This window comes from Trematomus bernacchii, unplaced genomic scaffold (assembly GCF_902827165.1).
Source record: "Trematomus bernacchii unplaced genomic scaffold, fTreBer1.1, whole genome shotgun sequence".
In the NCBI taxonomy this organism is placed as follows: Eukaryota; Metazoa; Chordata; class Actinopteri; order Perciformes; family Nototheniidae; genus Trematomus; species Trematomus bernacchii.
Genome location: NW_022988043.1, coordinates 19,736,917 through 19,750,613, shown reverse-complemented (window position 1 = coordinate 19,750,613; position 13,697 = coordinate 19,736,917). Strand labels below are relative to the sequence as shown.

The window sequence follows — 13,697 nt, the reverse complement described above, 5'->3', positions numbered from 1 at the left end:
AGGTGTCTCCCAGCTCTGTCAGTTAATAGGGAATATATGTACTCCTCATCAGTATAGACATAATATCCACAGTCCCCAGCCTCAGCTGGCCACCACAACCCTTGCTCCATTAGTGAAAGCCATTGTTGGTACCACTCAGAATCCTCAAACAGCATGTCATCATCTGCATCCCCTGTAGTTCCTGCAAACCTGCTTAAATCCATAGCACCACATGTCAAATTCACTGGACCCTTTTTTGTGGCAAGTTGTTTTATAAACTCAGTTGCTGATTTCAAACCAAAGTCTTGATCTTTTAAATTGCTACTCATACCGTTTTTTTCCACAACCTTGCCGAATTGCTTTACACTGCAATCTGCAAGTGAATGACATCTACTTAACCGAGTCTTTGTTTTTTCCATGGAGAGATTAAGACCACTACTTCCAACAATCCATGGTTTTCTTTGCATATCAATATCGTGTAAATGGTCACAGCTCCTCCAGGGTTTCTTGTCTCTGAAACTCATGTCAAACAAAACAAGATCTTCTTGTGGCTCAAGGAAACGATTCCTGTTTTCAAAAAGCTGGGAAGCAGCATCCCTCCAAGGATGAGAGGGTACATTGAAGTCACTTATGTCCATTTCTGTAGGATTTAAACATATGTGATTCTCCAATTGTGGTTCTCTAACAGTTGATGGTAAAATCCCGTGGCATGCTTGGGAGCGTTCATTAACTTGAGTGGCAAGGGCTTCAGTAAGGATGTAATCATTGAGTTGCTGCCATAGAAGAGCTTCTATGAGACACTGATGCTCATATAGCTCTGGTGGTATAACACCATGCTCTGTAAAGTTGTATAAAAGATCCTTGTAACCATACTCATGTGCTGTCCCATACAAGAGACGTTCAATTTCCTCAAGGTAAGATTTGATTGGGGGAATTGTACTATCTTGCCAAACCTGAGATTGAGTATCAACAACTGTAGTAGCTGTAACAGCAGGTGTTAGTGTTGCTGTTCTTGAAGGCATATCTTCCTTGCTCTTTGGTAGTAAGCAATCACTTAGTTCTTTTTCACTGTCCTTTCCAGGAGCACAAGTGATAGTGTCACTAGGACCTGTTTTAAATATGCTGGATAACAAACCAAGAGATGTGCTACTTGTGCTGGTTTTTGGTTCCTCCTTTCCTGGTGTAGGGGTTGATGGCTGCTGTGTCTTTGAGGGTGGCTCCTCCGTGACACTGAAAAGACCTGAAAGGAAACCTTTTTGAGAAGGGCCTTTAAGTTCCTGATCTATGGCCAATTCTTTGGAAGAATGCATCTCTACTGTTTTAGTTCTCTGAATCTGTGGTCGTCCCTGTCCTACACGTGGCTGATGTTCTTGCTGTGTTGTTTGAAGGTTCCCCTGATCAGAAGATGATGATGACTGTTCCACACTACCTGCAATTTTGTTCATTAGGCCGGAAAATAATCCTCCTGTTTCAGATTGGGCTGGATTTTGCCCTGATTTAACAGGTAGTTGATCTGCTTGAGCAGGTTGAGCCGACTGTTGGTCCTGTGGTACATTTTCACCAGCCGCAAGCTTCAGAAAACCTGAAAGCAACCCTCCACCTTGACTAGCCTGTTGTGTAGTTTTATGTTGAGGATTTGCAATGTTGCCAGGTTGTTGCTGCTGAGGTGATGTCTGACCAAACAGACCAGACAAAAATCCTCCTTGCTGACTGGATTGAGACGACTGACCTGCAGATTGAGCAGGTCCAACAGTGTCTGATTTATTTACCTGTTGAGAGCCAGTCTGTAAGGTAGGCTGTTGTGGTGCATTATCTGTTGATGCTAACTTATTAAACAGTCCTGACAATAGCCCACCTTGCTGTGGCTCTGGTGCAGGGGCAGCAGGTTGAGGGGGTATCTGGTTTTGCCTTCGAAGAGGCTGTTTTTTACCTTGTTGGGATTGCTGCTGGTTGGGATTACCAACAGGTGGTGTCTGTTGTACTACAGGAGTAGGACCTGATGAAAATAGCCCAGAGAACAAGCCTCCCTGTTGATTCGATGGTTGTTGGGTCATCTTAGGGCCTGCTCTTTGTGTGTTTGGCTGCTCTGGTTGACTTACCACTGTTGACTGTTGGGTGCCAGCATCTGCAATTTTGTTAAATAATCCAGTAAGCATCCCTCCAGGACTACTTGGGGGCTGTTGTGGAGGGACTTGGTTTTGCTGTTGTAGGTTTTGTCTATTGCCCGGTTGCTGATTATGTTGGTGCCCTGATGAGGCGTCCTGTTGCCGGTTTTGTGAGGGCTGTCCCGGGTTTGCAGGAGCAGAGTCTTGGCCCCCCATTCCAAAAAGCCCAGAAAAGAAGCCTCCTTGTTGAGGAGGTGCTTGCTGTGTCGGTCTTTGGTTAACTTCTTGACTTACAGTATGTGACTGTAGCTGAGATGGAGTAGGATTAGGATCCACAATCTTGTTAAAAAGTCCTGACAGCATGCTACCTGATTGCTGATTTTGTTGTGTAGGTTGTGTAGACAGAGGTGCTGTTGCTGTTTGGGAAGCGGTTTCTGTGAGTTTCAACAACCCCCCAAGCAATCCACCAGGTTGAGTTGCTGTTGCTTTTGGAGGTAGTTTTTCTGTTGTTTGGTCGGACTGCTGCTGTTGGTTTGGCTGTTTTTCTGAGACTACGGACTGTTCTACTTGCTTGCCAGGTAGACCTTTGTCAGGAGGGGGTGCTTCTGTTGAACCTGCTGACTGAATAAGAGGAGTGGAACCTTTACTCATGTTATGATCAGGTCCTTCTGTTTTGGCTATATGATTAGTTGTATCTGGTTTGGACTCTTCACTAGATTGAGTTGGTTCAGACCCAGACAATGTGTCTGTGGCTTTTTTAAAGAGCCCAGATAAGAGACCTCCACTAGGTGGCAGGTCAGCAGCAGGTTGCCCTTGCCTTTGTGTTGGAATTTGGCCAGTCTGGCCTAATGGCAATGACGAGAGTGACTGATTTGTAGGAGAAGAAACATTATCAGAGGCAAATTTTAGAAATCCTGACAACAGTCCTCCGGATTGTTGTGTGGAAGAATTATTTTGTGTTTGAGGGGAAGACTGGGAAAAAAGGCCTGAAAATAGCCCACCTTGTTGAGACTGATTATCCTCTCCCTGGGCTTTTTTGTCAGATGACACATCTTCTGTTGATCCTAGTTTCAGTAATCCAGTAAGAATACCTTGAGTCTGTGAGGCTTGAGGTTGTGATGCAGAATGTTCCAGAAGATTGGTGGGACCATGATCTTTAGATGTCATATCTGCTTCAGGCTGAACATTTGTATTGCACAGGGGATGATTTTCAGACAATGTTTGCTCTTGCTCCAATTCTTCTGTTCTTAAGACAGTGCTCTCTGTAGTTTCAGGGATAAAGTCTTGATTATGTGTCTCAGTTTGACCAGTTGGTGCTGTTAGTACAACATTAGGAGTCATTTGTGGTGTTGCTGGTTCCTTAGCACTTTCATTTGGGGCTACCTTAAACAGGTTTGAAAACCAACCAGTTTCTGTGTTTCCTTTTGGTACACTTTCAAGAAGTGCAGCACGACTTCTTGTAGGGCTCGGAGATGGACTTTTTAGAGGGGCATTGGAATCTTCACCAGATGCAAACTTAAGAATTCCAGAAAGCATACCTCCTTCGGTTTTTGGTGGGGTTGTTGTTGAACTATTTTCAGATGAGAAAAAGGGAATTCTTAGTTTGTTACCTAAAAATGACTCATCTGGAGGCTTGGAATCAGTCTGCGAGGAATTTTCAGAAGGAACTGTTGACATAAGTGTAGAGAGAGATTTCTTAAAAGGACTGAAAAATCCAGTTTCGTCTGAACTGCTTTCTAGTTTCGGTTCAGACATAGCAGAAGTTCTTCTTTGCTGAATATCAGGTAGCTCACCAGATGACTCTGTCTCTGGAAGAAGTTCTACTGATCCGCTTCCCGTTTCTTGCGAAAGCTCAATTGATCCTCTTCCTGTATCTGGCAAAAGCTCTACCGATCCACTTACTGAACCTGGTCTCATCTCACTTGATAACTGTCGTTCTGTTTGTGAGCCCTCTCTATTCTCACTCATGGATCTTACTACAGAACCCTGTTGGGATTTATTGCTTGTAGCATCTGCACTTCTTTGCTCAGATGGCTGAGTTGATGGCTCGCTAGATGGCGTTGCACTGGCAAAAAGTCTCAAAGGACTAAGCCTCCCTAACATAGATTCAAACCCAGATGTGGATGGATTAGCAGTTGTTGCACTGCCTTGTGACTCTGTGCCAACATTTGTTTGTGCCTGACCAGTGTCAGCTTGTCGACTAGATTCAGAGGATTGAAATGGCAAAAGAGACTGCAGGGAAAACTTATTTTCTATTGTTGGCTCCTGAGAGGCAGGAGGAACTATGGCTACTGGGGGGGAAGTACCACCAGTCTTTGGGATAAAGGAAAGCAGCTTTGAAAAGCCAGACTCACGTTGGGGTGAAGCTTGGGAGGTAGGCGGATCTGTTGTAGTTGTACCAGAGGCCTCTGTGGCTGCAATACTAGCTTTAGGGATCAAAGAAAGCAGTTTTGAAATACCAGAGTCTGCCTGTGCTGGTTGGGGGGATTGAGTTGTGGCCGTTGCTTCCACCTCAGTGGTGGACTTTGATCTTGTGATTGTACTGAATAATGAACTCATGGCATTCTTTACTCCAGCAATGCCCTGTTCAACAGCACTGTCCTCCTTAACTTCAGGTTTGACTTCACTGCTGTTACTGTCTACCGGTTGCACACTGCTGTTACTGTCTACCGGTTGCAAACTGCTGTTACTGTCTACCGGTTGCACACTGTTGTTACTGTCTGCCGGTTGCAAACTGCTGTTACTGTCTACCGGTTGCACACTGCTGTTACTGTCTGCCGGTTGCACACTGTTGTTACTGTCTGCCGGTTGCACACTGCTGTTACTGTCTGCCGATAGCACACTGCTGTTACTGTCTGCCGGTTGCAAACTGCTGTTACTGTCTGCCGGTTGCACACTGCTGTTACTGTCTACCGGTTGCACAACTTCAGTGGTTGGCAGTGCTGGGAGTTTTCTTCTTATTGTTTTGGGCAGTGATTCAAAGCTCTTGATTTCCTCTTCTTTAACAGCCAGGTATTCAGAAACTGAGTGAACTAAGCTTTGAAGTTCATCCATTGCATCTACATATTCATCACCTGGCTCCTCTACAGGAGACAACATAGGATCTTCTCCACCACCTATTCTCCCTTGAATCGCTTTATCGCTTGAATAGCCTTGTCCTCCAAGATGTGACATAGACACGCTAGGGTAGTAGTAACTTTCATATTCATAACTAAAATCCCCTTGAGTGAATGTCAGGTCATCTAGTTCCTCATCAGATCCAAATGAATACTGCAGCTCATCTGAACCAACTGACCCATATTCACCATTTCCCCTGATCCTAGCAGCGTCTTCCCGAGTAGCCTCCTCCTCACGAAAAGCTGCATAGCTCTCAAGTGTGTCCTCTAGGGCAGTTTTTGCCCACAGTCTTGTTTTGTACAGTAGGCCTTCTCTGACTGTTTGTTGTCGTTGCTGTTTGACAGAGGGAATTATATCAATTTCCGGAGGGGAAGATTCATCCTCAAAGCTGCCAGCTTCCTTATAAACTAACCGAACTTCTCCACTACCAAAGCCATGCCTCTGCCTGTTTGGCCTGCCGTTCACCTCCTCCGTACCATCAGGGGATAATGCGTCACATTCCACTGTCTGATAGAACCTGCTACCTTTAGACTCACTAGCATTGTCACTGATCCGATAGATGATGCTTTTATCTTCTTCCTCCCATATTTTCTGCTCAGCGTCCAAGTAATCATCCAAGACACCTGAATCAGGCACTTTATATTTATTCTCCCAGTCCTCCACACCCATACCTGAGTCCACAGGGATTATTCTTACAACACCCTTACTGTTTGATCGCCTTGATTCAAGGAAAATAGTGCCATGCAGGAAGCAGTGGAGTGTGTTGCAAAGAAAAAAAAGAAAGAAAGGAAAAGATAAAATGAGAAATTAAGTATCAGACGTGGTCGAAGAAACGAAATACCATGCAAAGAAAGTCTTAATGAAGTTTAGTAAAAAGTCAAGTGGAAATGTAAAACACATATGGACAAACAAACATGTTGTTGATACTGTGTCAAATTCATGGATAAAATGTTTGTGCTGTTGTTCATGCAGATGAAAGATTCATATTTTGGTAGGCTTATTTTTGGCTGCCATAGTTTTTCTCTCTGATTTTGTCAGAGATCATTTGTTTTCCCATGGCAACACTTTCAATATCATTGCTTACATGATGAAACATCTATATTGGGCAATCACTGAACTTGCAAAAGCATACTTGTTAAACTAATTAAATAATTTGACAAAACTATCCAAGGCTGTGGCTCCTATCTCTATCAATAGATTCTGCTTCTCTTGTTAACTTAACTCCTCAAAGCAAAGAAAACACATGCATGATGTTTTTGTGAGTAGATGTGGGTTTACCTGGGCTGCCTCATTTCTCTATAGTCTAGCTCATAGTTTTGAATAGAGTCTGACTCCCTGGAAAGGGTGTGATGTGGGACCCTGCGTCCTATAGGGTACTGGTGCACTGATGAATTTGTCTGGGAGGTGTTGTGGAACCGTGGAGGTCTGTTGCCAGTTTCACTGCGGTAGTCACTGTCGCGGTCATCCACTGCACTGTCATGGTCATCCAAAGCTGGGAAAAGACAACATTAACAGTTGAGTAAAATACATGACATCATTTCTAAATTACATTTAAATCTGATTTATCTAAGTCCATTAGATTTTCAGATAATACTTTGCTCTTCATTCATTTATGTATTACATTTGATAGAAAAGGCCTCTGGTAGATGTTAGACAGTGTATTTAAAGGTGGGGTAGGTAAGTTTGAGAAACCGGCTCGAGATCGCTAGAATTTGAAAATACACAACCGGAGAAAATCTGCCACTTCCTTATAGAGCTCCTCCTCCAACACACACGAACGTGCACATGACCAATGAGGGCACGAGGTAAGTTTGTGCCCCGATGCAAGGCTGACAGGCAGGTAGGCCATCCATTTTTTATGGATTTTTTGTCAAAGCACTTAAGATATTCATTGCTATCAGGATGTTAAGAGCATTCCATGGAATTTAACAAAAAGTGTATCTCGAGCCGGTTTCTCAAACTTACCTACCCCATCTTTAATGCTCATAATACATAAAACAAGCTTCCTTTTCTTCCGTGTGTTACAGACATGTCATTGTAAGCATGCCAAATTTGTAAAGTGTAACTTGACAAGTGGAAGAAATCAAAATTGTAATTCATGCCAAAGTTACATCAGTAAAGTATTTTTTGACATATTTCTGCTTAACTTGAGTATTTCAATGGAATGCTAATTTAAACTTATACTCCACTACATTTCAGAGGCAAATATCACTCCTGTAAATTTGTTTTCACACATTAGTTATTTGTATATATTGGGCCATAATGGGCCAATGTGCCGAATGAGTACTTTGACGGTTTGTACTTTAAGTATATTTTGATGCTAAAACCTTTGTACTTTTACATAAGTAACAATTGGAAATCAGGAATTTTACTTGTTATAGAGTATTTTAGGTCCATTCTATTTGTACTTTTACTCAAGTAAAGGATCTAAGTACTTATTCCAACACTGCTGCTAGGCCATGATGTAAGGAATTCTTCCAAATAATAATATATTTTTGAATAAAAAGCTCCCTCTTGTGGCAGCAGGCGTGTAATACAAAAAAGACCAAGCTGACAATGACATGAACAACAAGATGTTAGAATATTACAACATACTCAAAATGCCACATTATATATGTTAACACAAATGACACCTACATTGATCAGAAAGGCACATGAATGTTAAATTGTAAATACAATGGCCACAAACAAAGAAAACAGACCAAACATTCAGTATGTGAAAGGAAATGCAAAGAAGAGTCCTGATCCATGCAGAAGTACAGTAGATGACAAGTAAGAGGGGAAACAAAACATCCACTATACGTACTCTGCTGTTCATTCCATCCGAAATAACTCCAATTGCCTGAAGGCATGAAGGCAAGTGTTCAAAGAAGTGAGGAAGCAAAGTGTACTTCATTACAGTACTCAAGTATGTAACATGCAATGGGGCTGAAACCACCTACATCTTGGAAGCTTGATGTAAATATGGAATGGGTTAGACCAGTATGGGGTAAATAAGGTATGAGTTAAGCAATGTGATCAAATCACACAAAGTAATGTGATGAATGAGTTAAGATTAGATGAGATGATATAATATGATATAAAATAAGATTATATAAGATAAGATGATACAAGATAAGATGAGATGAGATAAGAAGAGATGAGATGTGATATGATACGAAAATATATGAATAACATATGATAATATAAGATAAGATGGAACTTTATTAAACCTGAAGAAGATTCTTGTGCCAGATATTGCAAAGAAATTCCAACAACATGAGCATAAAAAGATGTAGTGTAAAAAATGTAATGAAATATGAATAAAAAGTAAAGTGTGTAAGATGTAATACTAACAACAGTACCTTATGTACAATAAAACACAACAATCAAGATTAGTATGGTAAAATAAGTTAACTTAAATAGAAAATAAATAGTGTGTGTGCACAGTATATACATGTCACATAGAAGAGTATTATGGGGTCAGAGATTAGTCTCTAAATAAATAAATGCACACAGAAGGATTCACAAATGTAATTTGGGGATTAATATATACATTTGCACACACAAATACTTATTACGTTTTATATAAATGTAAAACAAAATCCACATACAGAAAAATAAGTTTCACAAATACATTTCTGATCCAAACATAAGTAGTTTGGGTTTTAAATTAATGTTATATATATCCACAAATTCCTGTATTTAATAATGTTTAATGTTTTCATCAAAAACGTATTTAAATGTTGTACATTTATAAAATAAAATGTGCTTTTTGTGCATGAATCGCTCAGCATTTGAATGACGCCACTACATTCACAAACGCTCTTGGCAGAGAAGTGTCTGTAGCCAATCAGATGTGCATCTCATCCCACTGGTATGGTTTAATCATGGATGTATAAAGAGAACTGGAAACAGCGTTGGAGGCGGGACTTGGTTCATTCCTATGAAAGTTGCTCAGTGGCGCATGAAGCAAAAATGGTCTGAATCTCAAGAGAAAAAGTGTCTGGCTCATAGAGCGTGTGCACTTGAGTATTCTTTAAGCTCGCATCGGATCTCCCGCTCTCGGCGTAGTCATTAGAATGGAGGCTAAATAACTCTAGATTCGGCTTTTAGCGCATTTTACCACTTTTAGACCCTAATGATTTAAATAAGGGTTTTAAGAGTGTACATACTGGGTATTTGATTTAGCTCAAATTAAAATGATCCTCTGATTTTACAGACATCTCTTTCCCAAACTAATTCAATACAAAAAAAAGGTGAACGTGTGAAAAGTGCTATGGCATTAATGTGACTTCTATACTCACAGCACTGAGAGGGAACAGAAGCCATTCGTGTTCTCTGGACCTCGTCTTGCAGTGGATACTGTCACAATTGAAAAGCAAATCAATATCATTTAATACTAAAAAAGGCACAAGTCAATACAGTATTTATGGATCATCTGTGGTGTTGTTAGTATTATTGCCCAGTAGATGGAAGCAGAGAGCCAACACAAACTCACTAAGAATGGACCACATTGTGACAATGGTTGGTAAATGATATTCTACAAAGAGACACTGGAGAGGTTTGAAATTGAGTATTCTAGTCATTTCTGTAATATCCACAAAAATAAAACAAGTTGTCTTTATTTTATTACTGTATTGATTTTCTAAAATGTTTTTGTCTGATGTTGAAAATTATTTGAATGGAAAACTGGAGAAACGATACAACTTCAGGATGAAGATAATTTGTATATAATTTAAAGGTGATGGAATGAATTCAGATTAGTTTTTTTATACAATTCATTTTCTTTTGGGGAACATGTCACAGTCACAAGAAATATACTGACTCCAAACTACATTTTGCATATTTTTACTTTTAATAACAGCCTTATGGCACCACTAATAAAGTTGATTAGAAGATTAGAAGTAAGAAGGCAATCAAAACCAAATGTGTATTTGATAAATAATTGACTTTACATTTTACCCTTTGTTTTTATTTATTATCATTTCTTTACCTTTCTTTCTGCTCCTACTCTCACACGGCTTGGCGCACAGTTGATGGATACAGATTGTAAAAGCATGAACAAGTAAAGCCACTTATTAAAGTTTTAATGATTCATATAATACTTTTTACACACAATCCCCTCCTATATTGTCCTATCCTATACTGCTTGGATTTATATATAATCATTTTAAAACTTCCTTCTTCTTCCTAACTACCCAGTGGTGGAATGTAACAAATTACATTTACTCATGTATTGTCGTTAAGTACTATTTTTACATCTTAACTTGAATATTTCCATTAAATGCTACATATACTTTTACTTCACTACATTTTGGAGGCATGACATGTACTTTTTACTCTACTACATTTATTAAACACTCATAGTTACAAGCTTTTTTGTACATATAAAAACACAAGTGATGAAATACGTTAATTTTTAATATACGCAGTATTTTAAATTACACTTTAAATTACACTTTACTTTTTACTGGTAATACTTCCTTACTACTACTTAAAGTGGACCTATCATGCTATATTTGAATAATATATTGTAGGGCCATACCTATATAAAACATGTCTGTGAAGTTTTTTTTTCAAAATACCAAACAGATCATGCATTTTAGCCATGCCTCATTTCGCTCTATTTTGCTCTCCTCCAGCCCTGTCTTTGCATGAGCTGCAGCTGACCACGCCCCCCTGCAAAGGAGGGGGGCGAGGCACGAGCGTCATGTTACCATGCTGTTACCATGCCACGGCAACCTCTCATTCCCCTGATAGGTGGAGAGTTGGGCATATAGGCGGAGCTCCTCGTTCCTGACGTCAGATAATTTTCAAATCTGTATCAGTCTGTATCAGATCCGTTGCAGCCCCGTTTTTAGAGATTTGGGTATGGAGGAAAAGAGAGAGGGTTGTGTTTTCTGACACTTGGTGAGTTCCCTGACACACCGGGGACACATATTCATGTATAAAAGACGTACAAAAGTGCATTTTGCATGATAGGTCCCCTTTAAGTAACAGTTTCAATTCATGATTTTATATTGGAATGGAGTATTTCAGGTCCAAAGTAAATCTGCTTTTTCCACCACTGCAAATACCTACATACTTTGGTGAAGAAAATGGAAGCCAGTCCTAGCTTTTTTCAGTAGATCTCCTTTAAGACTCTGGATTGAACATCTCTCATTTCTATGTAATCTAAAACATATGGACAGGAAAAATACTTTTGAATGCAAAGCAAAAGGTTTTATTTAGTAGACCTACCTCGTCATGTATCCGCATGGTATTGATCCGATCCAGTTTACTGGTCCAGTACTGAGCTTCGTCTTCTGGGATATCTAGACCGATTGGATGGAAGTGTTAAAAGAAAGTCCGGAGAATATTAGGAGGAGAGTGCAAGAGGGTAAATGGAGGAATAACAGACACAAGGGATGGAAGGATAGGTGAAGGGAGGTAGGCGTGATAAAAAGAGAAAGGTAAATAATGGAGGAAGAAGGAAAGTGCGAAACATAGAATGTCAGGCAGAGAGAGGAGCACAGGCACTGTGACTCCACCCTTCCCTCAGTCCCACCCTGTCGTATCCCATCTGCACTGCTTAATGTTGTCCCATGTTATATTCATGTGTGTTTAATAGCTTATGAGGAGGTTTCCTTTTGGAGGACCAGAAATAGAATGAACATCCACCTCAGGGGCCTCACGGGTCCTCCCCAAAGCCACAGAAAGGCAAGAAGCTGGGGCTAAAGAGGAGATAAAGTGAAGAATAGGGGAAGATGTAAAAGCCTGGCTATGGTCTCAGCCATGTTACATTACATTACATGACATGTCATGTCACTTGTTAGACGCTTTTATCCAAAGCGACTTACATACTCACTACTGTGGGCAATCCCCACAGGAGCAATTTGGTGTGAAGTGTCTTGCCCAGGGACACAACGACATGCTGACTGCAGTGGGGTTTGAACCTGTGCCCCCCTGATCCGAACACCACTAACGCACTCACCACTGCGCCACAATGTTCCCATGCAAAACACAGCTAGTCAGTGTCAAATGTTTAAATACGTAATATATTGTACATATTAATTCTTAAACATACAGTATATGAAATAGCACATGTCCAAGACCAATACCTTTGTAATGGTAATTTGTGAGCATTTTAATGTTATTAACTGACTTTTTATACTTACAGTGTACTATTTTGGTATAATTACCCAAAAGTGCATAAAATGTATGATGTTAAGATAAGCATATCTCACAAAAAAAAGCTAGCAATATTTTAAGTAAAATTACATTTAGCCGATTTAAAACTACGGTCGCCAATAAGTGGAACCGTGCGACAACGGCCCAAAATATTTCCATTAGGAGAAACGTGCTGCAGTTTGAAAATAATAAAAACAGAAATGTGCAAAAACACATGCAAATGAGGAAACATCTTCAACAACTTGGAAACGCATTCACAGCATTTAGAAAACATTCACCAACTTGACGAAACATGTGCAGGGTTTACTAAAACACTGCAAGAAACACAACCGAAATGGGGACAATAAAAACATAGCTGTGACGCTTGTTGACGTTCGGGGATTTTAAGTTGGCCAACTGTTGGTGGAAATGTACCTTAAATGTAAGTTTCATCAGCCTATTTTACAACAATGTGATAGCAGTTAGCTACAGTAGCTAGTTGCTTTCATACCCAATAGCAAAAAAAGACTTGGAAAAAGTAGGGACAGATCTCTTTTCCCTATCAAGCAAAGTTTTGATGTATATATATATTTATTAAGTTCAGAGATACTTTAACTAAGGCACACTACTCGTTGCAGTGTTGTTATTTTAATGAAATCAATGTTCGCAAAGCATGCATTGCTGATGTTGTCATACCAGTTAATGATCCTCAGTATACCAGTCAGGCCCAGTTCAATGGACTCCCCCGACTATTAAAAACCTGCTAAAAATGTCAGTGTTGTAAAGGCGACCCCTATCAATATCAGAGTATCGCAGTACACCACTGCACATCAAAAGTTAAGTGCCATTCTCAACCTTCGTTTTACTTCAAAGGGAACAGTCCAGTTATGCAGGCAGTTAAGAGAAAATCAAGAGAAGCCAACAGATAAATATCGGATGTGCAAGCTGGAGGGAATGTCAGGATACAAAGAGGAGAGATATGGAAGCCAGCTGTGGTCCTGCAAAAACACGAGCAACTGCTATCTTTTTTTGTGTGTTTCGCACAACAGATGGGAAACTGTAAAGAACAAGCAAAGAGTATCTGCAGGAAAGGGATTGGAAGAACCTTTCCATCAACAAACGAGCGTTGACTCAGGGACAAAAGGCTACAACAGCAGTGACAACATAAAGGTAATACACTGTTCATCTGACCACTCATATCAAACCATGTCTTGGTAACAAGAGACCCAAGACACACAGAGATGCCTGAGGAATATACTATATATTGATTATTTTATATTTCAGCATAAAAAGATGTAATAATATTGGCTTTTTAAAATACATTTATCCTTTGTCTTCAATTTGGTATAAATGTTTTAGAACTAC

General features: G+C 40.1%; 1 protein-coding gene across 1 annotated transcript in view; it reads right to left on the bottom strand.

Annotated features, from left to right (window-relative positions):
• The window catches only part of LOC117472988 (protein unc-13 homolog B-like), a 204,683-nt gene that overhangs the window by 142,078 nt on the left and 48,908 nt on the right, over nt 1-13,697 (bottom strand). The window contains 3 exon segments of the mRNA XM_034118456.1: nt 6,480-6,693; nt 9,488-9,545; nt 11,424-11,497. Coding sequence (XP_033974347.1) covers nt 6,480-6,693; nt 9,488-9,545; nt 11,424-11,497 — 346 coding nt within the window.